This window comes from Apus apus, chromosome 1 (genome assembly GCF_020740795.1).
Source record: "Apus apus isolate bApuApu2 chromosome 1, bApuApu2.pri.cur, whole genome shotgun sequence".
Taxonomy (NCBI): Eukaryota; Metazoa; Chordata; class Aves; order Apodiformes; family Apodidae; genus Apus; species Apus apus.
In genome coordinates, this window is record NC_067282.1 from 150,350,205 (window position 1) to 150,372,311 (window position 22,107).

Here is a 22,107-nt window from a genome sequence, read left to right on the forward strand (position 1 = left end):
CCAAGGTCATTTATCTATATATTGCAAAGTAGAATAAGAAGAGTAAAACATCAGTTAAAGACAAAAAAGCTACATCTTCTTTCAAACCATCATTTAGTTAATTAGAATTAATACAAAATATATGAAGATGAAACATAGTAGTTGAAAAGAAAAATTCTGATACAAACCATTCAGATGTTCAGTAGCAGTTTAGTATTTATTTGCATGACCCGAAGTGTATGAAACTTAAATGGGAACAAGTGGGTGACATTTTCTTTAGTTTAACTCCTACTGGGAAAAAGGAAAAAGGAATAGTTGTACTCCTACACAGAAATCTCTTTCAAGTTGTTAGCCTCATGGTAAAGACTTAGCTGGAAGGAAAGTCTGTGTCAGAGGCAAAGCAGAAGATTACCACTTACAAAAAGATATCCCTAAAAAGGAAGTGACCTGCTGACATCTACAACTAAATGTGCATTGGTCACAGAAAATTTTACTCCGGATGAGCCATTAGGTATGTGAAATATGAGGTTTAGCATGGTGCTAGAAGACAACAGAGCACAGACTCAAACCTGGAAGACTTTCTGAAGGTACTAGCATAAACACAGAGGACACCTTTTACCGCTTCTGGTGTCTGCAACATACAAGTCCTAAAAGGTATGGATTCCTTCAAAGTATTTATGAAACAAGTTCAGAAGCTTAAAGATCAACAAGAATCCATTGTTAAAGATACAGAGGAGATTCTGTAAGATGAGGGAACTTTCTCGGGAGAGATGAGAAAGGGATGTCATTATTTGGCAATATGATTGAATCACTGGTTCTAAGAATTAGTGGTGACTATCAGAATATTGTGAAGGATTCCACAGAAAGCTACATTTCATTAGATATAGATGTTTTGCTGTAATATTTGATGTCAGTGAAAGCTATTCCATTCAGAGACATTTTGGGATATGAGATTTATAAAACTGAAATCAAACTGTGTTGCTCCTGTCATAAGATAAGGGATAGCCACATGGAGAGCTATCCTTCACAGACATTTAGCAGTTACAGGTTAAAAAGTTTGGAGCATACCCAAGTCTTCCAGAGACTTGAGAGTCATTCACTTGAGTAACAAGGAAGGGTGGCATGGCCTTTGAAGGCCTTAAGGAGCAGCTGAAGACACTGGAGTTTGCTAGTAGAAGTTAGATAGCATGAAACTGGAAAAATATGGTGCTCTGGTTAAAGAAAAACCCAACTTCCTTCTGGTGTGGAGGTAGATCAAGTTATGAAAAGTATTTCAATGCTGTGGTTTCCTGCAATAGCAGGGGAGTAAATAAGATGACACAACAGGTTCTTTCAAATTCTTTGAGCCTCAGGACTTCAGTGCAGGACATCTTTCTTGGGTTGAATGGAACCTGGAATCAAGTCTCAGAGAAAGTGACAACGAATGCAAACCTCCTCTTTTCTCATTCCAAATGTGAGGTGTATTTCCTTTGACTTCAACTTCTCTAACCAATTCAAAGCACAGCTGCATGTTGTGTTTATTTTTAACATACAAGTTATCCCATATAACTAATTTTCCACTGGGCACGTCAAAAGAATGAAAGAACGACACACAATGCTGGTTGGTTATATCTTGTACTGCTAGAAAGCACTACACCATACATGGTGACAGTATATGCAACTATGGAGTAATATAGGTCAATAGATGACAATTTTTATAAACTTGTATTACAAGATTAATAGGTTTTGGAAAATTCCAAGTATTCATGTGAATCTTTATGTTTGGAAGTCAAGGTTTCTAGTGTTCCGAACAGTCAGCCCTTGAACTCTGAGCCCAAGATCTTCCAGATTCCTCGCTATAGAAGCAGGTATTAAAACAGCCAGAGAATTTGTCTCAAGGTCAAGAAATCACTTCATTTCTGTTCACCTCAAGGATTTTGAACATCTGAGTTTTTACCAACTACTGCTTTTCACAGTTTCTGCTACAGGGAAAATGCTGACATACTAATGTCTTAATGCAGAAGAAAGCCATTCCAAAATATGGGTATTTCCCACGAAGTGAAAACTCAAGGTTTTAACAACCCTATTCAGAAAATTGCAAATCTTCATATATTCAATTATTTCTACTCATTTTAAGATCAGAACACTATTTGACTAAGTAAACCATATGCAAAGAGCACAGACTTGTTTTCCTAGATTGGTTTCCACAAAAGTGAATGAAAAGATATTCTGGCCAAGATTTTCAAGCATGGATGCTTAATACAGGCTCTTAGGCCTAAATATAGGAGCTTAAATGAATGCTCTCATTTTCAGAATTGCTGAGGTCCTATAAAGTTTAGTAAAATGAAGTCAGTAATTTTAAAAATCAGGCTATGTGTTAAGGAGCCTGTTCCAAGGTACCTATTTCCGTATTTTTTAAAATCATGATATCTTATTTTCACATTTCAAAACTTCTTACTCTTCATCAGAGTTTATCTTGTTCAGTCATTTGTGGCCCATTGTTTTTGAATAGCCACTGCCACAGAATTAAATACAAAAATCTACAATTGGAAAAGGGAGTTGTGAACCAAAACTCACTCTTCCCTTCTGCATTATTCCATAGCTCATAGTTAGCAATTCAAAAAGCAGCTGCTTAGTTGCACAGTTCTCTTTCTGCAACATGGGAATTTTATTTTCTAAGAATATAAAAAGGTCAGTAGCCCAGTGTATTTATTTCCAAAACCTATATTTTATTAAGGGAAGCACAACAAGGTAGTATCTTTTATATCTGTAACAAAGGGCTACAAGAACTTCAAACAGAAATTATAAAAGGCAGCTTGGGAATTATTTTTTTTTCTAATGCCCACATGACAATCTCTCTCTCATATAGGGAGAATTTTAATGTGAAAATCATTACAGATTTTTCATACCCCTTGACATCCAGTATTGATTAAAATGTTCCCTCAACTATTACAGACATCCTAAAGATGCCCTAGCCGCCTCATTCATGGATCTTCTTGTTTTATATTAACTTACAGAAGCACTTTGGGAAATAATAAGAGATTCCAAGGCCAGAATTTTGTAAAACTTTGCTTTCTTCATTATGCCTCCATTGTTAGGACAGCTTCAAAACACAAAAAGGAGTGTGTATTATTGATTCATCTATATGGATCAGAGAAACCAATTAATGATGTATAGTTTTTGCCAGAAGGATCTCCCACAAACTAGACTGACACATTAGAAAAGTTGGAAACAATGACAGAGGTTTTAAATTCTCAGATTAACTCCATTAAGGCAAAGTGGTCTCCATGGAACACAGCCATTAGATTACATAAGCTTTAATTACCAGCCAGTGTTGACTTGTGACTCTTACTTGGAAATTACATGTCATCCTTTTATTTAATTTAGGTTTTCATTTGGTTTGTATCATTCTACTTGTTTATAGAAATTAAGTCTATTTTTCATACAGCAATCTAGAACATAGTTTATTATCCTATTCTTAAAAATGCTTAGATATATGCTTAACTTTAAGGTTATAAGCAGCTTTCTTAAAGTACAGAGGGTGTGTCATGTTAGAAAGCATTTGTCCAGTTGATGGGTTTTGTTTACACTATAAAACCCCAACACCATTACTCTGCAACCATTGCTGTAGGATAGATAGAGCAAGTTTTCACAGATTTTTCAGGTTGAACTGCCATCGACATAGTATAATGGTATAATTTTGGCCTTTCTTTGTTCCCAAATGAAAGAGGATGTTTAGCATGCTTTTAGAAAAGACAAGAGTAAACTTAAAGTAACTTTATTTCTTAACTCAAGTTAAGACTTACCTAAGTAGAGACAGAAATTATCTTTGCATATGGAACTGTAACTCATGGGCTATTTCTGTGGCACTGTAAGCTTTACAATTTTCAGAAATGGAGCAAAATATTGAAAATTATCCATGTAACTTGGACCAGTAGTTGCAAAAGTTTCAAGGCGAGTTACTAGCCACAGGACACTGCTTCAGTTTTGGAAAAGAAATGCAGATGCTTTTTGCATACTACTGTAGGCACTGTTTACAAAAGCACCGGCATTTCGTTTTGCCCATTTGACCCAATATCTTTAATTTTTAGTGTTTAGTCTTTTGCTTTGGAAAAACTACAGTTAAACTGCACTTACACCACAGTGATAGGAGCTTGGTTGTGTTCAACTGGCTCAGATAGATAATTTTTCACCCCTGCAGCAGATTTATAAAATCTGTCATAACAAGGAACTAGATGCCCAAGAGTGGAAAGCGGGAAAGTTGCAGACTAGGGCTAAGCTCTCATTCTACAGCCTCCCTCTGTGCAGCACTGCCAATGCATATTTATCAGAGTCTGCAAACCCTGCACTATCCCAACTCTGCTGAATCTCCTCCTGAGAACAGACTGACAGTTATATCAAACTGGGTGTTAAAAGCTGCTGGGATTTTGTGGCTTGAACATACATTTTCTGAAGACAAAACTAGAATCAAGCTCCCTTTCCACTGAGAATGAAACACATTTCTCAACTATGGTGTTCCTACAAGGAATCAACCACACCACCCTTCTCCTCTCTTCTTCCCACTCTCTGGAACCCAAAGTCAGATATAGTTTCTCAAACAGTTTGAACAAGTAGCTTGCCTAAGTCTCACAATATATATGGTATGACTAGAATCAGAAACTTGCTTTTTTAGACCTGCGGAGAGCTGTTAAATATGCAGGACTTGTTGTATGTTCATGCAAAACAGAAGAGACAGGACACTCCATCTGTAGAAGCTCCTATAGTTTTCATTCTTAATGACCCAGCACCTCTGCTGTTTTGAGTCTCTCTATCTAGAACTCTAGCTCAAAGTTGCGGGTATAACAAATATGTTAATGCATGCAGTGAGGAAGATTAGACTAACATAGCCTCCTCAGAATTTTTCTATTAGAGAAGGAAGGCTTCCCTACAAAAGTAAAGACTTTAGGTTCCTCTTTTTGTATCAAAATGCACAGCTAAAAGATGCTTCAATTACTAAACTAGGCAGAAATGCTAATAAAAGCACATTACATCTCCATGAATTCCAGACATTCTCTGAAATCAGTGCTTTTACAACAAACACCAAGTGATGTGCAGCAAGAACAGATGAGAATATCAAGTGTGGTTGCTTTGAGGGGCCAGTTTTTTAAGCAGTAGATTGTATTCAGGGTTCTGCAGGGCAAGATTGAGGTGCAATGGTACAGCTGCCCCAGGAGAACCCATGCTGTGCCTGGCCACATGTGGGAAATGGTTCTTCTTCTTCCATAATAACAGCTGTGATTTCTACACAAGCGTCTTTCAGTTATACAATACACTCTCTTACACTCTTATTACAGGCAAATTTTGCACCTGCTGTATTAGGTTTGGATGAACACTGATCATCAGAAACTTCAAAACAGGAGAAAAAATATCTTTGTTTGAAGGCATGTTAGTTCTGTTCTTGCAAAGCTGTATTTGAGAGACAACTTTAGAAACTAGGATAGAACAAGCAAACTTCTCCAGTGGAAACATACATTTCTTTTATCTGTCTCTTTTACTTGTCTTATTGGGCAAGTCCAGCTAGGATGCATTCCCTGATGCACATTTAGGGATGAGAAGAAGAGATATTTACATGCCAGATTTCACTGATGACCCTCAAGTCAGATGATGAATTTGCTACTGATGTCACGAAGAATTTACCATCTTAACTAACCACCTCCAACTCTCCTAACTCATTCCTCCTGCTGGAGTATTAAGATCAGTCTCCACCCTCCTTTTCCTACAATTAAATAAATCCTAGAAACTATAAGAAGCCTTCTTTCCAATCATCAAAATTTCTGAGGTGCATACTAGTCTCCAAGATAACTTTGTTTGCACATGGCAAACATTGCAAGGAATCCTGGTTCTAAATCAATTTTCAGCTGAGCTTACTGTTTGCTTGTTTTTTACTCTCCAGCTTCCTTCACCATTGCCACTCCAAAGCTAACAATCCCAGAAAGGAGCATTTCTGACATGTAGCCACAGCATCAACAAACACTTAAAAAGCCTGTGATTTCCAGAAGAAAATAATTGTCTGTAAGAAGCTCTGTCTCTTCCTCGAGAACATCTTCCCTTTCTAGTGAACAATCTAATGCCTAGTGAGGAAAGCAAGTTCTAGGCAGGAATGGACTTAGATTTGTCTCTAAGTATGCTTTGAGCAAACAAGTGAGATAGGTTACCTTGAATGTAACTAACTCTACTAAAGCATCATTAGCTATACTGGACTATATTTTTATTACCTCTGCTGAGCTAGACTAATCTCTTGAGATAAGTATTACTGCCAGCCAAACAGCAAATACAACAGCACAATCCACCAGACTTAGAAATGCCAGTGTTACTTCCCTTTATTTTGGTTTCATATTTTTAGTTAAACACATTTCCAAATTACAAGATTCTATCATTATACAGCAGAATTGTTTCTAAGTTTACTAAATGTTCCCATGGGTGGCTTATGTAAAACAGGGACAATTCCTTTAAGCAACACAGAAAGAGATGGTTTAAAGCTTTGAGCTGCAAGATTGCTATTATTCACAGCACATTTAGAAACCTATATTAGAGTCTTCTCAAAATGGATGCAAGCACTAGGAGAGAAAAATGCCAAGAAGCTAACCACTAGGGTAACTCATGTCACCATAAAAATGTCTATTTGTAAGAAATCCCTTAGAAAAAACAATCAAAATAGACAAAACACCCCACATCTTTGGAATCCAAAGCCAATTTATGCTGAGTAACTCAGAAGTCTAATTGGAAACAGATAGAGTTTTAAAATTTAACAGGATTTTAACATTTAGGAAAAAAAAGCAAAGAGTATGATACAGGTTTTTACTGTTGTTGTGCTTGTTTTGTTTATTTTAGCATTGTTTGTCCTGGTCCTAGCCCTCATCTAACATGGGCACGTTCCTTCTGGAGAGACTTGCAAAGGCTACGTTTCGATAGTGAAAGTTGCACTCATATTTTGGACACTCATATTTTTTTTCCTTCTCCACCTGCATTCTAGCCAACCTCTTAATACTTACTGTGTCTTTTTCCCCACTGTACAAGGTAAGCATTTGCATTCTTTTACAAAGCTTACAAAAAAAGGGAAGAAGTTAGAATGGTGTACTAAAACCAGTGCAGAGGAGTGATTACTAAGACTGTTCCAGCAGAGGACTGGAGGCAAACAGATGGAGCAAGGCGAGAAGACTGGAATGTCTCTCTTCAGCTCGCTATAAGAAGATAATAGCACACGACATGAACAAACGTCATCCTCTCTGGTATAAAATATCATTCAATATAAAGCAGTGTATCGAACCTACCTCCTTAGTAAACTCTTCAAACCCTATGCATGTTTTATTAGTCTGTTTGTTTTATTAGTCTGGTTAGTCTCTCGCTTCTCTATTTTGATCCACTTTCTGCAACACTCTTGGAAAACATGTCTGAGAGACTAAACTGGACAAGGGATAAATACATATTTCCACACACAGTTTAATACCATTTTTCTCTTTCTGGAGCTGTTGCTTATTAATTGAATTGCTTATTTTGTCTTCAATGTACATTTATGCCTCTTGATTTTGGGATCTGTGCCCCACATACTAAAACCAGGTTGCAAAGCCCTCTGAGGGGCTGCAAGTAGCTCTTTCAAAGCCAGAATAAATAATCTGACTTTAATGAAATATTATTTACTCTAGTAACAGGTTTACTTTGAAAAATAAATGTCTAAATGGGAGGATGGAGTAGTCAAGTAACCAGCGTGTATTTATGTGTATGGCTTTCAAATTATCATCTACACCTCTGCCATCAACTGATACCAGAAACAGTATAAATTAATACAATGCTGTTATAACTATTATTATTTTACAACATTCAGGTGTGTGCAGATGCTTTACAGTACAGATAGATACTGTCCCTATTCCCACAGTGCAATAGAGGTAGCAGATGGATCTCTGATATCTCTACTTCACTGCAGAAATCTTAACGTGAATCTATTTGTGGTGGTCACGAATTCCATGCTTCCTTCCTTTCAAAGAAAAAGCAACCAGCGAAGAGAATCTGACTTTATTTTGAAGTAAGACAGAAAATGTAAAAAAAGCTTATTAAGTCATAATCAGATACAAAATACAAAAGAAATCTATCTTTACCTGTGAAATAAGACAGACTTGACAAGTGTGACAACATCCCGACTGGCATTGTACCCTGCACAAACAATGGCAACGTGGATGGTCTGTGGGAGAAAAGGAACAAAAAGAACAAAAATTAAAGTCTGCTCCTATGTTCTGTTGTTCATTAAGGAGAGCATATACACAACAGTGCTATTATTTAGTGTCATGATTGTTAAGGATTTGAGTGGGTGTTTTGCAGCTGTTTGCAGCCCACTAGAGGAAGTTTGTTAAAAACATCTTAATTGAGTTATAACACCATCATCATTCCAAAGTCATTAGTATCCCTAAATTACATCACATATCTGAACAGAACTGCATTCATTAGTTAAGAGCATATGTGTGCATGTATGTATACACATACACCCATTTAGCAGCACATATAATCCTGAGTATGCAAATATGCAGACACTTTAACCTTCTGAACTGCAGTTAATTATGTATGATAATTATAAACAGATATGCTCTTAGAAATTTTGCATTATGTCTGTCTTGAGGACAGCTACAAAGGAGAGAGGGTGAGCAAGATCTGATGGATGAGCATGAGTGGGACAACTGGTCTGCCAGGAGCTGGGTGCATCCTAGTGATAGGATAGGACACAAACTGTGAAGACAGGTGGTCACTTCTGCTGCCTGTGACTCCTAGTATGGACTATACTGGGAAGTGTCAATATTTAATTAAATACAACCCCCCCACACACATTCTCCCGACCCCAGCACCTTGGCAAATTCTCACTTATTCTGTGCCTTCTTATCTCCATTTTAATATGCAGCAGAGGTTTATTTGTCTCTTCAAGAGGAAAGCGAAAACCGAAAAGGTACTACTAGTCATTATTACTGTTAAGGTAGTAAGTAATAATTTGAGAAATGCTGTTAAGTTACTCTTCTCTGGCTTTAAAATTAGCCATAGCTCTTCTCTGGGGGCAAAAGAATATTATTTTTAGCAAGTTTAGACTGCAGCTTCTGCATTTTTCTGTTTCTTAGTGGTCACAGAAATGAAGGAGAATTCACCATGCTGGCAGCATGAAGCTGCAATTGGGGACACAGCTGTGAAACTGCAGGGAAGCCTCATTTGGCTTCCATTTGAAGTTTGGATAGCTGGTTTCTCACACACACAGCTCTCATTTTCCACCGAATGCCCGCTACGCAGAGAACAAATGAGGAATTCTGCGTCCTCACATAGTCATAGATTCCCAAAGTCTGACTTGTAACAGAAGCAGATATATACAAATAGGTGGCATGTGTTGGGCACATCTAAAGAGTCTGTAGTCCCATCCATTAACATTGACTGGTGCAGGGCACACTTTGAATCATGTAATTGCCAAGTGGCTGTGCCATCGTGCAACCCCCATGTGAACATCGCAGCTGCCTCCAGCCCTAGAGAGCCTCACAAGGTGAGGCATAATGAAGAGCTGAGGCTTTAACAGGACTTGAATTAATAAGGCAACCGTCTATCCAGAGGGGTGTGGGAACTTCTTGGCAACAGCTCTGAGACACATTCAGCATTTTAAATTTCTGTTAAAGTCAATGTGAGCTAAGCACGCTCAGCACTTTGCAAAAAATTATGTCTCTCTCTTGTGATAACAATATGGGAGAACAGAGGCTGCTTATTAGCCACCTTTATCGCAGTAGTGGTTTATACCTTACTTATGGGCATGAGTTCCCCATGGTGCACAGATTCCTGACACCACATGCACTACCTCCTCTCTGGTTGCCACCTGGTCTTTCTCAGGCTTTTGGAAGACCTAAGATACTTCCCTTCAATGCCAATTAAAATCACATTTACTGAGAATACTTTCATGCGTGCTTTAAACATTTCACCTGAAGACACTGGACCAGACAAACATTTCATGGGTTTTGACAGAATAGCACGGTCATATCATTGTCAACATCATTTTATACTACCTTTACTTGCCAGAAAAGCTTTCCCTGCAGCCTCTCTCTCCAGCTTACAATTCCCCTCAAAATCAGAATTTGCTCTGCCAAGAACTTGCCCACATCTGTTCTTCTTTTCCTAAACGGTTTGTTTCAAAATTAAAAGCATGCCTTCCTTGCTGCCTTCTAACAGGTGCTGTTGCCTTGCATGCTGTTTCAGACAGGGCACAGTGAGAAGACAGCATTTGCTGCTCTTCTGAGCATCTTTCTCCAGTACAGACACACAGGCATCCCTGTGTCTTCTGGTCAGCCTCTCTGAGGTGTTTGATACTATGTATCACTCACATTTCTGCCTGCAATCAGTTATAGGAAAGAACAATAATCCTCAAAGAGAATAGAGACCTAGTCCTTTTTTTCCAAAGCTTTTGCCTGCAGCATGCTGCAAGACTCAGTTTGTTCCTGAGTTTGACTTTCTATTGTTAAACAAAATGTGTGGGAAAATTGAAAAGTCTACATGAGGTCAACAACCTCAACTGTCTGCAGATGTTTGCATCCTAATGACAGAAGTTATTTCCAGTGTTCTCCATGTTTGTTCCAAATACATGTTTAGATACAGAGCAGCTGGCTGTAGCCAAATACTGGCAAGACAGGGCAGAAGTGGCTAGAAGGAAGCACTTCAAAGAACTGGCATCCTCCGGAGTATAGTACTGTAAGCGTCAGCTCCCAGATTATTAAATTGGTTAGCAGCATTTCAGCTCTCTCAAACTCCTGATTTTCCATCTGCAGATGGCTAAATGACTGTATCCCTATCCAACCAGAGCAATATGATTCACACAACCTCTGGACTCAATCATACCTAGGAGTGAAGCAACATATGCCCAGACTGTTCCAATTTGCACAATATGTGGCACCTTGTCTGCTTGGTTCAATGTGGCCCTCCAAACATCTCCCTCCAAGATGTTGCAAGAAGTCTGGACAGAGGCCACTCACTGAAGCTGTTTTAGACAATGGAACTCACTGCAGCAACAGATCAAATGACATTTAAGTTAAGCTTCTTTAGGAAAGAGAGTTTAAATAATAACAAGGTGCATGCTAACACTGTTCAGAAACTATTACTTTAGCCACTACATATCAGGAAGGACTGTTTCTCAAAGCAATATTTTCTGTAAGTTCATTTTGGGTGATATTAACAGGAAATGTATCCAAAAACAAATGAAGAAATTAGATTCCATGCTGACAAGGAGCATAAGGTACTATATAAGGCCTAGATAAACAGATGTTATTTTTTTCTCCTCAGGCTACTTTTTGGAATGATGAAATAATGACCTTAACAAAGTCTAATTAGTTCTTATAGCTAAAAATAATCTTTGGTAAAGCACTTCAATATTTTCCAGTAGTACTAGCCAGGTGTTCCACTGCGGTTACTTTACTTAATCCTTCATAAATAATTGTTGAATGTGGTTAAGAGATATTAAATGCATGTTACAAAAATGTAAATATAAACATAATATAAATATAATGTAAATATAAAGTAAATATAAACATAAATGTAAATATAAATGTAAACACGTTTCCCAGAGGCAGGTAACATCTGCTTTTCCTGTCTTTTACAGTGCTTAAGTCAGTGGGGGCCTGTTCTTTGTGGATCTTAACCCTATTGCACAACAGTGTTGAAAACAGTAATGATACAAATATGCCTGTAAAAATTCTTCAGATCTTAAGTATTCTGCTAACCTACTAAAGGCTATACTGCTAATTAACCTTTTTCTAGTATAGAATCACTGTAAAAAGTACTTTAAAATGCACACTTAATTCACACTAAATGCCCAGTTTTGGGAGCCACAACCTGGAAAGATACTAGGCTAACATTGTAAGAAAGAATAATGTAATTCTGTTAGCTTCCATCAGCTTTATGCTCTTCTTCTTAAGCCTGTCATTTGAGCCTATGTCTGTGTAAGGACTACTCCTACTTATATTTCCAAGGCTGGTATTAAAATTGTCTCCTACTGAGAAGGCAAGACAGTGATCTCCTCCCTCCAGGAAGAAGGCCCTTGGGTTGGAACTGTGACTTCTTCTTGCAATATTAATGCTTCTCTGTTTTATAATATGAGAAGAGCTCTCCCGCAATGCAACAGAGTAGGAAGTGGAAAGCAATGAACATGCTATTGTTTGATATAGATCACAATTATTATCACATAGATTATGCTTTATCAGATATTTAATGTTCATTAATTGCAACTACATTTTCAAATGTTTTAATCATCACTAAAGATGATCTCAAATTAGATTCTGAAATGTCAGCTTCAGTAAATCTCAAAGAACTGCGTCAATAAAATAAACAACCTATTCCTAGCTCTCATTGTCTCCCTCAGAACCCCAGTCTTCTCAGGACACTTGTCTCTTTCTACCCAAGGTGCTGACTCTTGCTGTGATATATTTCAGAGTCAGAGGCTAAAAATAGTTTACACCACTGAAACACTGCAAGCAGAGGGTGAATGGAGTCAAGATGCCACTCATAGAAACATGGAACCAGTATCTACAGTAATAGGATAAATGAAGAGACCTCTGGCAAATCTGATAATAAGGGAAGTTTAATTTTAACTTCCATTGGTGTTACTGAATTACTTAGTGAATTCCTTAAGACAAAGAAGAAAAAGCTATTTCTTTATCAAAATAGTGTGCAGTGAGATAGGGGGTTGGCAAATAAAGTGAGGTTTCATATTTTATATAACCATTGCCTCCAGCACAATGCTAAACCCCACTGAGCAAGTAAATTCATTGGCAAAACACATTATAAACTGAAAGACCCCTTAAACTATTTCTCCCTTAAGCTGCTATTTTTGTGTCCCAAATTGGCTGGTACATCGAAAAACCAAGAACTGAGATTCAGCTCATCACTTCTTGGCATGATAATAAGGGAGAAGTGAGGTTTGCTTATTGATGTCCTGAACTTTCCCTTATTAAAAGAAATACCAAAATGCTTACAGGGAGGAAAAACAGACCCTCATTATTGGGAGGAGGGAAATTGAAAAAAAGACTCCTCCTTTTGCCTCTCCTTAAAATAATGTTTGTTCTTTTTTCCACAACAAAAGACAATGAAAAAAACCAGTAATTAATTTTTTAATTATATTTTATATTTGCTGATTAAACAGACTTTATTTGAAGAGACAATTAGAACTTATTTTTTTCTCCCACTTACTATCTTCCCAGTGGCAGAAAGCAAGATAAAGGGTGATACAGTATCACCCTCTTTGGAGAAATAAACAGCAGAATTACTTTTAATATCTTCAGCTGCTAAGATTGGCACAAGACCTTTAACCAGGACTTTCTCTTTTGGATCTATAAATACTTGGAACTGTCATCATTCAGGTATCTGACAACTAAACAGCTGGATGACAGCCACAAAACTACTGGCATAAAATGGGGAAAAACAAACCAAAACAATCCCCTAAAACCTTAAAAACAGACTCCCTTTTCCCTGCATGTAACCACATCTCTTGTGCATGGCTCATGCAAAGCAGGTGGTTCCACAGTAGCATCTGGATACACTTTTGAAAATGACTCAAAAGCACAGGCTGGCTCCGTAAGCTGTAATTTAATAAATGGTAAACCCTGAACTGTTCTAGTACAGGTGACAAACAAAGGAATAAGCATTTTCAAAGCACTGTGGCACTTTCGTTTAATTTAGACACAGACAGGGTCAGTTTGCCACAGGTCTTCATCAGCACAGCTGTATTGAAATCAGCTTGGAAAAAGGCTTTGATTTTTACACCAGGCTTAGGGACAAGAATGAGAAAGACAAAAAACTCTGATCAAATAATAACTCGAAAGATATTCAGATGATTAAAAGTTTTAAAGTTTTGGGGTTTTGTTAATAATAATTAAAAATATCTAAAAATTCATGCCCAATAGGCCTTTAAGAGGCTGGTTTCTGAGCACAAAGTCTCAGGGGGAATAAGATAGAGTTCCACAATGTCCTTGAAGGATCAAATGTATAAAGCTTTGCTTCTGGCAGGCTCCTTTTGTTCATTTACCTCGCATTTTTCCACTGCTGGTTGCTGCCCACACTCGGAGCTGTTCCCCGCCACAATGCCAGCCCGCAGGCTCTCACTGTCACCTGTCCCCTCTTCCATGGAGTAGGTTTTGGAGTGATTGCCACGGTGGTGCGAGGGGCTGCGGCTCTGGGCCAGGCTGAGCTGCTTGCGGAGCACGCGGTTCTCCTCCTCCACCTCCCGCATGCGGACTTCCAAGCTCTCCCGCTCCCGCTGGCTTGATGCCGTGTACCGAGGACTGTGGGGCTGGGATTCAAGCGGAGACAGTGACACCGGTTTTCCATCTGCAAGAGAAGGAAACAAGACACTCCTGTCAAGATATACTTAAAGTTGCCTTTTCCTTTAATGTCAGCAGCGCGAGGCAGGGATGTGTTTCAAATACAGCCATGTTTTATGCAGAATTGTCGCTTCGAGGCAATGCTTAAGTGCACAGTAAACTTGGACAAATACTGAAGTTCCATAAGCTACAGGTCCTACAAATTTTAAAACCACACTGAAAGATAGGCATGTGTTTCTTTTGTTTTGTTCAGGGTTGTCTGCCAGTCTCCAGGCGGGGAAGACAGTCAAGAACAGAAGGATTTAATTCAAAGACCATTAATATATAGTTAAAAGTATTTTAGAAACGTATGCAAGACCAAATAATTTTCCTATTCCCCATTTCCTCCTCAGTCAAGCTACAGCATTTTGGTTACCATTTTGTGCCAAACAGTAGTCCCAGCTGATTCACATGTGAGGAGCAGATGGTTTTTATTCAGCAACACAGCATTATGTGCTTGCAGAGAAATAAGAGGTTCAGAAGGACAGAAAAATTCAATATACATGTGGGTCAAATTCTGGAAAGCATTTTGGCTGAAAAAGACAACGGGAATTTTGATAAAAACAAAATTGTTCAATTCAAAATCTTTGAGAAGTTATATTAAAAAATATGAAACATCTAATTTTCACATTTTCAAGAGATCTTCTTTGTTCAAAACAGCATTAAAAATGAGCTAGATATAAAGCATAATAAAGATAAATTAACCTGAAACCAAGGTCCATAATCAAAGAGAATTGCAATACATTCTGCCATCACTTCCCAGTACAGTATTGCTACCAAATTTTAAGGGAGCAAAGAGGGATGCAGCTGACGTCTTTTCAAAGGAGACACATTTTCATATAATTTTTAATAAAGCTGTATATATATATGTATATATATATGCAAAGTACAAATGCTTGAAAGGTGGTAAAAAAAACCTCACATGAAACTACTTTTCAAAAATGTTCAATTGAAATAATTTTGAAACTAAACAAAAGAGAGTGAGTTACGCAGTGTCATAATTACAAGACACTCCTTTACAGTGAAGATACACCAGTATCTTGTAATAATAAGGTCTTTCCCTGAAATAACTTTCTACCTGCACGTATTAAAAAAACCACGTTTGCTACTTCATAATTTCTCCAATACAGAGAGTCCCCTTGGCTTTATCAAACAAACATCAGCCTGAGAGGTTTAGAAAATGAAAATCATGGGGTTATTGTTTAGCAGTTCTGCTTAATGAGTACATTTCTCACCCTCTGATTCAAAACTATCTCCCTGCTATGAAGACCTGCTCATTGCTTATTCTATTTTCTAACATTTACATGAATGGTGAGCAGTTTTCTAAACTGAGTTCATGGGGAAAAAAAGCTACAGAAATGAAAATCTTATTTCTAATTTGCATTATTCAGTTATACAAGTGTACATACTTCATGTTACCTATATGAATAGCTATCCTGGTTTTAATACAACTTCCAGGTCGCATACCTTGAATTTGTTTGCAGACTTTTTCCTGCAAAAAAATTCCAATTTATTATTTTTAAAATTAGCAAAGTTTACAGATAAATCATAGAATCGTAGAATGTATAGGGCTGGAAGGGACCTTTAAAGGTCATCTAGTCCAGCCCCACCCCCCTGCACAGTGTGCAGGGATCTTTGTAACTCAATCAGGTTGTTCACAGCCTTGCCAAAGCTGGCTTTGAACGTCTCCAGGGATGAGGCCTCCACCACCTTTCTGAGTAACCTGTTCCAGTGCTTCAGCACCCTCACAGTAAAGAACTTCTTCCTAATATCCAACCTAAATCTACCCTGCTTTGGTTGAAGACCACTGCCCTTTGTCCTATCATTACATGCCCTTGCAAACAGTCCCTCCCCAGCTTTCCTGTAGCCCCTTCAGGTACTGGAAGGCTCCTATAGATCTCCCCTGAGCCTTCTCCTCTCCAGGCTGAACAACTCCAGCTCTCTCAGCCTGTCTTCATAGGAGAGGTGCTTGAAAAACATCTCAAGACAGATTCTGAAATTTGTCCACTGGCATTCTGGAACTTGAATGCTCAAACAGTTATTAAAAATTAAGATTTGAAAAGCCTGAAAATCAAGAGTGCAACAATAGAGAAATGCCAACACTAAGGACAGAGCGATGCTACACCTTGAAGTGCAATAAAACATTATTTTTCTCCATCCAGGTTGGTAGGCATGAAAGAGAAATGATGTTATTTCTCAGTTGCTGGCACCCAAGTGAGGAAGATAAAAACTCATTTTGATGTGATTACACAGCACTCCTCCTATTACTGAACAGTAAGAGTGCATTGTGTAGACACTCTCAGATAAAAAGGAAAACAGCACCCCTACTCACCCACACAAAAAACAACCTGTGTTATTAGACATACAACTACAATGCAAATCTAGCCAAAGACTTCACTGGCAATCGTAACTCCTGACTTGGAGAATATCCAGTATGACACAGATGTTACTTTCCTCATCCTATTCTTGTCCTTGTATTCTGTTACCTTCTCAAATTATTACCAGAAAAGGTACTGAGCAATTCATTAAGGTAGCAAGATATAGAAGTAAATCTCAGAATAACATTCATCCAGTATTTCAAAATATGGAGAAAATTAGGCATCTTTTCAGCTACTCTATGGACATAAATGTTGCTTTGCCAAAACTCAAAATTAGCAAAAAAGTTACCGTTTTGTACATCTGAACAATTGTAGTTATATTAATGAGAACAGTTGAACTGTTTCTACACAATATTCAGAAGAAAAAACATAGTCTGAGAAAGGCACTGAAAGAAAATACCACCTCACTGCCTCAGACTCGAAGTTGCACCAACTAATGAGACTAATTCAGTGTTTATGCAGTCACAGCTTTAAATGCCAGGAAACTCCACTACTCTCTTCTCAGTAATGCATAATCCTAATGGTATGTAAAAGGCAGTAAGGTTATCATGTCAGGAATTATATAACCAGCTAGCTTCTTGATCTGAAATATATAACTACTTGAAATGTATTGACTATAAAAATTAACCATGTTTTGTTACAAAGTGCTAAGTCCAAGACATATTCTGGAATGATCTCCACAGGGTTTGTACAGCTGGACAATTCATGTTTTATTACTAGCATTGCTGATTATTCTCAGGTGTATCTTGACGTATTTGGTACATTCATAACAGACCATCTCCCTGCTGCAAATGAAAATGTGACAATTCCAGGACCCATCTGAAATAAAAGTATAAAGTCAAAAGTGAACTGAGTTTGCTCTTAAGACTCAGAAATTAATTTTTGTCATAAATGCTGAGATGGTCTAGCTCATAATTTTTCCACATCTGAGGATGCCAAGGCTGGTGGCAAGGTAATACTTGTTTTAGTCCTATTAACAGACTGGACACTTGATATTTTGACCTCAGTAAATACACAGACATAGCAATATGCCTCTTGGGAACCACTGCCTGGCAGGTAAACACCAACACATGCTACCTTTGATCTGCTTCAGATCAGTTTTCAAGGCAAGCCAGGGACTGTGTGTTTCACCCCATCTTTGAAGAAAGAGTAACTGGATTAATGTGAGGGACCACTACTATTTGATTGACTGTGTGTGCTGCTTGGTACAAGAGTAAAACTGATGGCATTGCACTTGAGTTTTACACTTTTAAGTAACTGGCAGAGTGCTCTGAGCTGATGTCTAGGCACTTTTTATCTAATCTAAACCAAAATAAAATAACATAACATATAACGAGGCCTGTGTGACTTTGGGACCAAAGATCTCCCAGGGAGCACTGCAAGGAACATTGCTGTGCTCTGAAGCAAGTAGCACACTTTTGAATGGTGCAATAAATAATAATAAAGCTATTATTTTTTATTCTTCATTTGGGGCTACTGCTCTATTTTTGGGTCTTGGCAGTCTCAGATTTAATTTTATTTCTTTTCTATCTGTGTCAGGCCTTTTACTTCAGCCTTTCTGTGCTAATACAACTGTACCAAAGAAATAAAAATTACCTACATGATTCCATTGTCCCCAAAATAAAACCTAAACACATACATGAATAATTATTTCATAGTTTACAGCAGTCAATGACTTATCATCACAGTAGGTTCAACAAATCAGAAACCATTAAAATACGCAAGTTATTAATTTATGGATTTTTGAATGCTTCTACATATGTGGAGTCCCCTGTATTTAAGGCAAGAGATTTAATTAAAACTTAACAGAAGCAGAGCATCTGAAGCCACTGGAAGAAATAAAAGCAATCCAGTGATTTGTTGGAAAGGAGAGGGACTAAACCAGTGGCATTTTCTTACATACAAAACCTAAAGGATGAGCATTAACACTGAGTTCCTAGTTTTGAAGTTAGCAGATTTGGAGAGGTGATAGTCCCGAAAAAGCCTCAGCCGTGCTGGAAGTTTGCTGGGGGAAGAGCCACAGAGAAAATAAAGTTCAGCCAGAGGTTAACTGCAGGGCTGGATATGGGAGAAAGAAGCAGAGTGTAGGAAAGAAAAAAATCACCCTAATTCAAAAGATAAGACAAGTGCAGAAGCAGGGATCCTGAGTTTCTCAAATGACCCTGATCTGAACATAAACGCTTAAAATTTCATCAGGAACAGAGGCAGGCAAATTTATGTAGAACATTGCACATTTTTTTTCCTTATTATTTTACATTTCTTTTACTCTCTTCAGTGCAAACTACATATTTTTGGCATCTTTGCGAGGTCTACAGGTTTCTATGTGTTTTAGCTATTACTCATCTCCTGCCTGTTAGTGTGTAATGCCTTTACAATGAATTAACTGATGACAGTGAACTCTAGGCTGTCTCTGAGATACAAGGAAGTTATGCTACTCATAGATAATGTTTCAGTCTGTCAGACTACAGATACAAGAAAACACCACTCCTTCATTTCACATTTTTTCACTATGGAAAATTCATATTATCAGTGCAGTCTTTGAGGACTAGCAGTATAACAATTTTAACCAAAAGCCAACATTCTGCAGAAAGAACTGGGATAGCAGGCAACCACCCTCATGAATTTTCTGCTGTTAAGGCCATGAGCAAGATCTTTTGAAGTTCATTCCACAATTACCTTTTTCCCCATAAAGACCCTTACAGATAACTTCATTGAACCGTAAGGAAAAAGAAAAATCAGAAGACTGCAGTCATGACTATGAAGACATAAAAGCTCTGTGTAAGCAGCTAAACTATCCCTTTTCTTTTGGAGCTCTAGCTCAGCTTCAATCATCTAACACCTTAGTACTCTGCATGTTTCTACTCAGCTGGATGCTCTGGTAGGTATTGGTCATACTAGCAGTTATGAAGTCCTTTTTTTAACAGTTCAGTAATTTAAGATATATGCCTCCACAAATAGGTGCTAAGACATCCCCAGGTGCCTCGTTTCACACTCACCAAGGCATTTTTTTTTTCTCCTACACCTTTTTGTAAATGACTGCAGTGTGATCTCAGCTGGAAGAAGAAAGCCTTGCAGGCTAGGATGGTGCACACAGCTGTTCTGCACCTTGATTCAACTCGTCATTCAGTTTGTGGCCACTCATATCCTGCTCCAAAAAAAGGCTTATTTATTCCCTCACTGGTCTACAATGCTCATCGCTATCGTATCTGAATGTGGCACAGGGATCAGTGACTTATTTTTCACAGTTATTTGAGGGAAAGGTAATCCTATCAGTCCCTTTTCACAGGCAGGGCAGAGAAGTTTGGAGTCATTAACGACAAAAGAAAATTCCAGGCTTGGATGCACAGCTGAGATGGTTCTGATGTAGTTTTTCAATAAATAAGCACCTTTTTGCACTTCATTCGTTCAGAGGAGAGACCTCATCACTTGCATATGCAACACTATATACCTAACATTTCTGTAATGCAAGAGGCTGCAAGCTGGCAACCCAGAAAATGGAAGAAAAATAAAATTAGCAGCCACTTGTAATAACTTTTTTTTATTAACATCATATAATGAACTCAGTGGAAGAGACAGAAACAGTTTTCTAGGGTAGATTCAACTTCATAAACTATAAGGCTGTCCCTTTTCTTTCTATACTCCCCTGCTTTGTTCTTGACACACCTCCCAGTCTCTTTAATTAACTAAATGGAGTGGTCCAAGAACCACTCAACCACATTGCTGCATTTCCTCTGCACACAAAATGAGGAAGGGATGGTGTCTTGGAAAAAGTGAGCAATTGTACCATCAGTGATGGCATCACACTGCATTGCTGCAGGAAGCTGGTTCCATGTTGGCTGAGGGAAAGTAATACTGGTACTTCTAACAGGGATAATAGGGACAGTAAAAAAAAAAAAAAGCATGTAGCAACATAAAGCAGGAATAAAGAGGGAAAAAAATCTAAATATATCGTATACCTTTCCTGAAATGCATGTGGCTCTCTGCAATAGTTTGTTTTTTCAAATGAACTATTAGCTTATTAGCTAATGTTATGAATGTTACCTTATCAGCAAATTTAAAACAAGAGCCCCTAAGTCTCAAAAAGATTTGCTCATTTCCTTTTCTAGAATATGATTCTTTTTCTTTCTTTCTTTCTTTCTTTCTTTCTTTCTTTCTTTCTTTCTTTCTTTCTTTCTTTCTTTCTTTCTTTCTTTCTTTCTTTCTTTCTTTCTTTCTTTCCTTTCTTTCTTTCTTTCTTTCTTTCTTTCTTTCTTTCTTTCTTTCTTTCTTTCTTTCTTTCTTTCTTTCTTTCTTTCTTTCTTTCTTTCTTTCTTTCTTTCTTTCTTTCTTTCTTTCTTTCTTTCTTTCTTTCTATCTTTCTTTCTTTCTATCTTTCTTTCTATCTTTCTATCTTCTCATTCTTCATTTCCCTGTTTTGCATTGCCTTGCCAAAATATGTGCCTCTCTAGGAAAAGGACTAAAAATAACATTTCCTGCCTTTCCATTGGGAGTGGAGATGTAAGAAAATAAAGTCTTATCAGAGGATGCATTGAGTGAAAATAAGATTTTATCAGGGACTTAGCCTGACAAAGATAACATGTTATCAAGAGGGGAACTTGGCAAAGATAACACATTATCAATATCACGAGTAAAGCTTGGGGAAAATAATGTTTTAATACCTATTAGATTCTAAATAAGCCATCTGTGCTCTTGATGAATTGTTATTTTCTCCAAGTCTCATTCCTGTAAAGATGCTGATTTTTTGGCAAAACACTTCTGTAGCAGTTGGGGAAGGGGGGATGGGGAGAGAAAGAGGAGAAAAGAAAGCTCTTTCTTTGCAAGGCTAGAGGGTTATTCTCTTTTCAAATGCTTTGTATGCAGGTACAGACTGCCAATGTGACAGCTCAGAAGACTCAAAACATTCAGACACCAAATGGGCATTGCAGGGAAAACTCCTACAATGCTCTGCAATTATATTGCAGAAAATCCTATTACAGGAAAAGAGGGTCAATATCCCTTCTGTCCTTCACCACTGTATCCAGGCTCAGAGGTGCTGCCTAGAGTATTTTTGGCAGAAGCACTTCTCTACAGACCTGATGACCAGCCATCACTTAGCAATTACTTTTTCACATAAACAACCACATCACAATTAGCAGTGGTCACTTGGGGGCACAAATAAATGTTCCCTTTTAGATCAGTTGCAGACATTATCATCATTCAGTTAGAGGTCACCATTCCTACAACTTAGCTGACCCAAAGGGTCACACAACACTTCTTACCTTCTACAGTGCAAAGCAACTCAGTTTAAATGGTCAGCAGAGCTGGTCTGAGATAGCCTGACTTCCTCTCCCTTAAGGCATTCCCCTCTACCACCTCCACTATGGGGGTAGAGAGAAACC

The 22,107-nt window shown here is 37.9% G+C and overlaps 1 protein-coding gene across 5 annotated transcripts in view; it reads right to left on the reverse strand.

The window, feature by feature from the left end:
- LARGE1 (LARGE xylosyl- and glucuronyltransferase 1) overlaps nt 1–22,107 on the reverse strand; it is a 275,262-nt gene that overhangs the window by 129,711 nt on the left and 123,444 nt on the right. For all 5 annotated transcript variants that reach the window (XM_051625695.1, XM_051625667.1, XM_051625687.1 and 2 more), the window contains exons 3-4: nt 14,018–14,319; nt 8,091–8,173 (exon numbers count right to left, since the gene is read on the reverse strand). In XM_051625695.1, the coding sequence (XP_051481655.1) occupies nt 8,091–8,173; nt 14,018–14,319 (385 nt within the window). The remainder of the gene's footprint in view (nt 1–8,090; nt 8,174–14,017; nt 14,320–22,107) is intronic.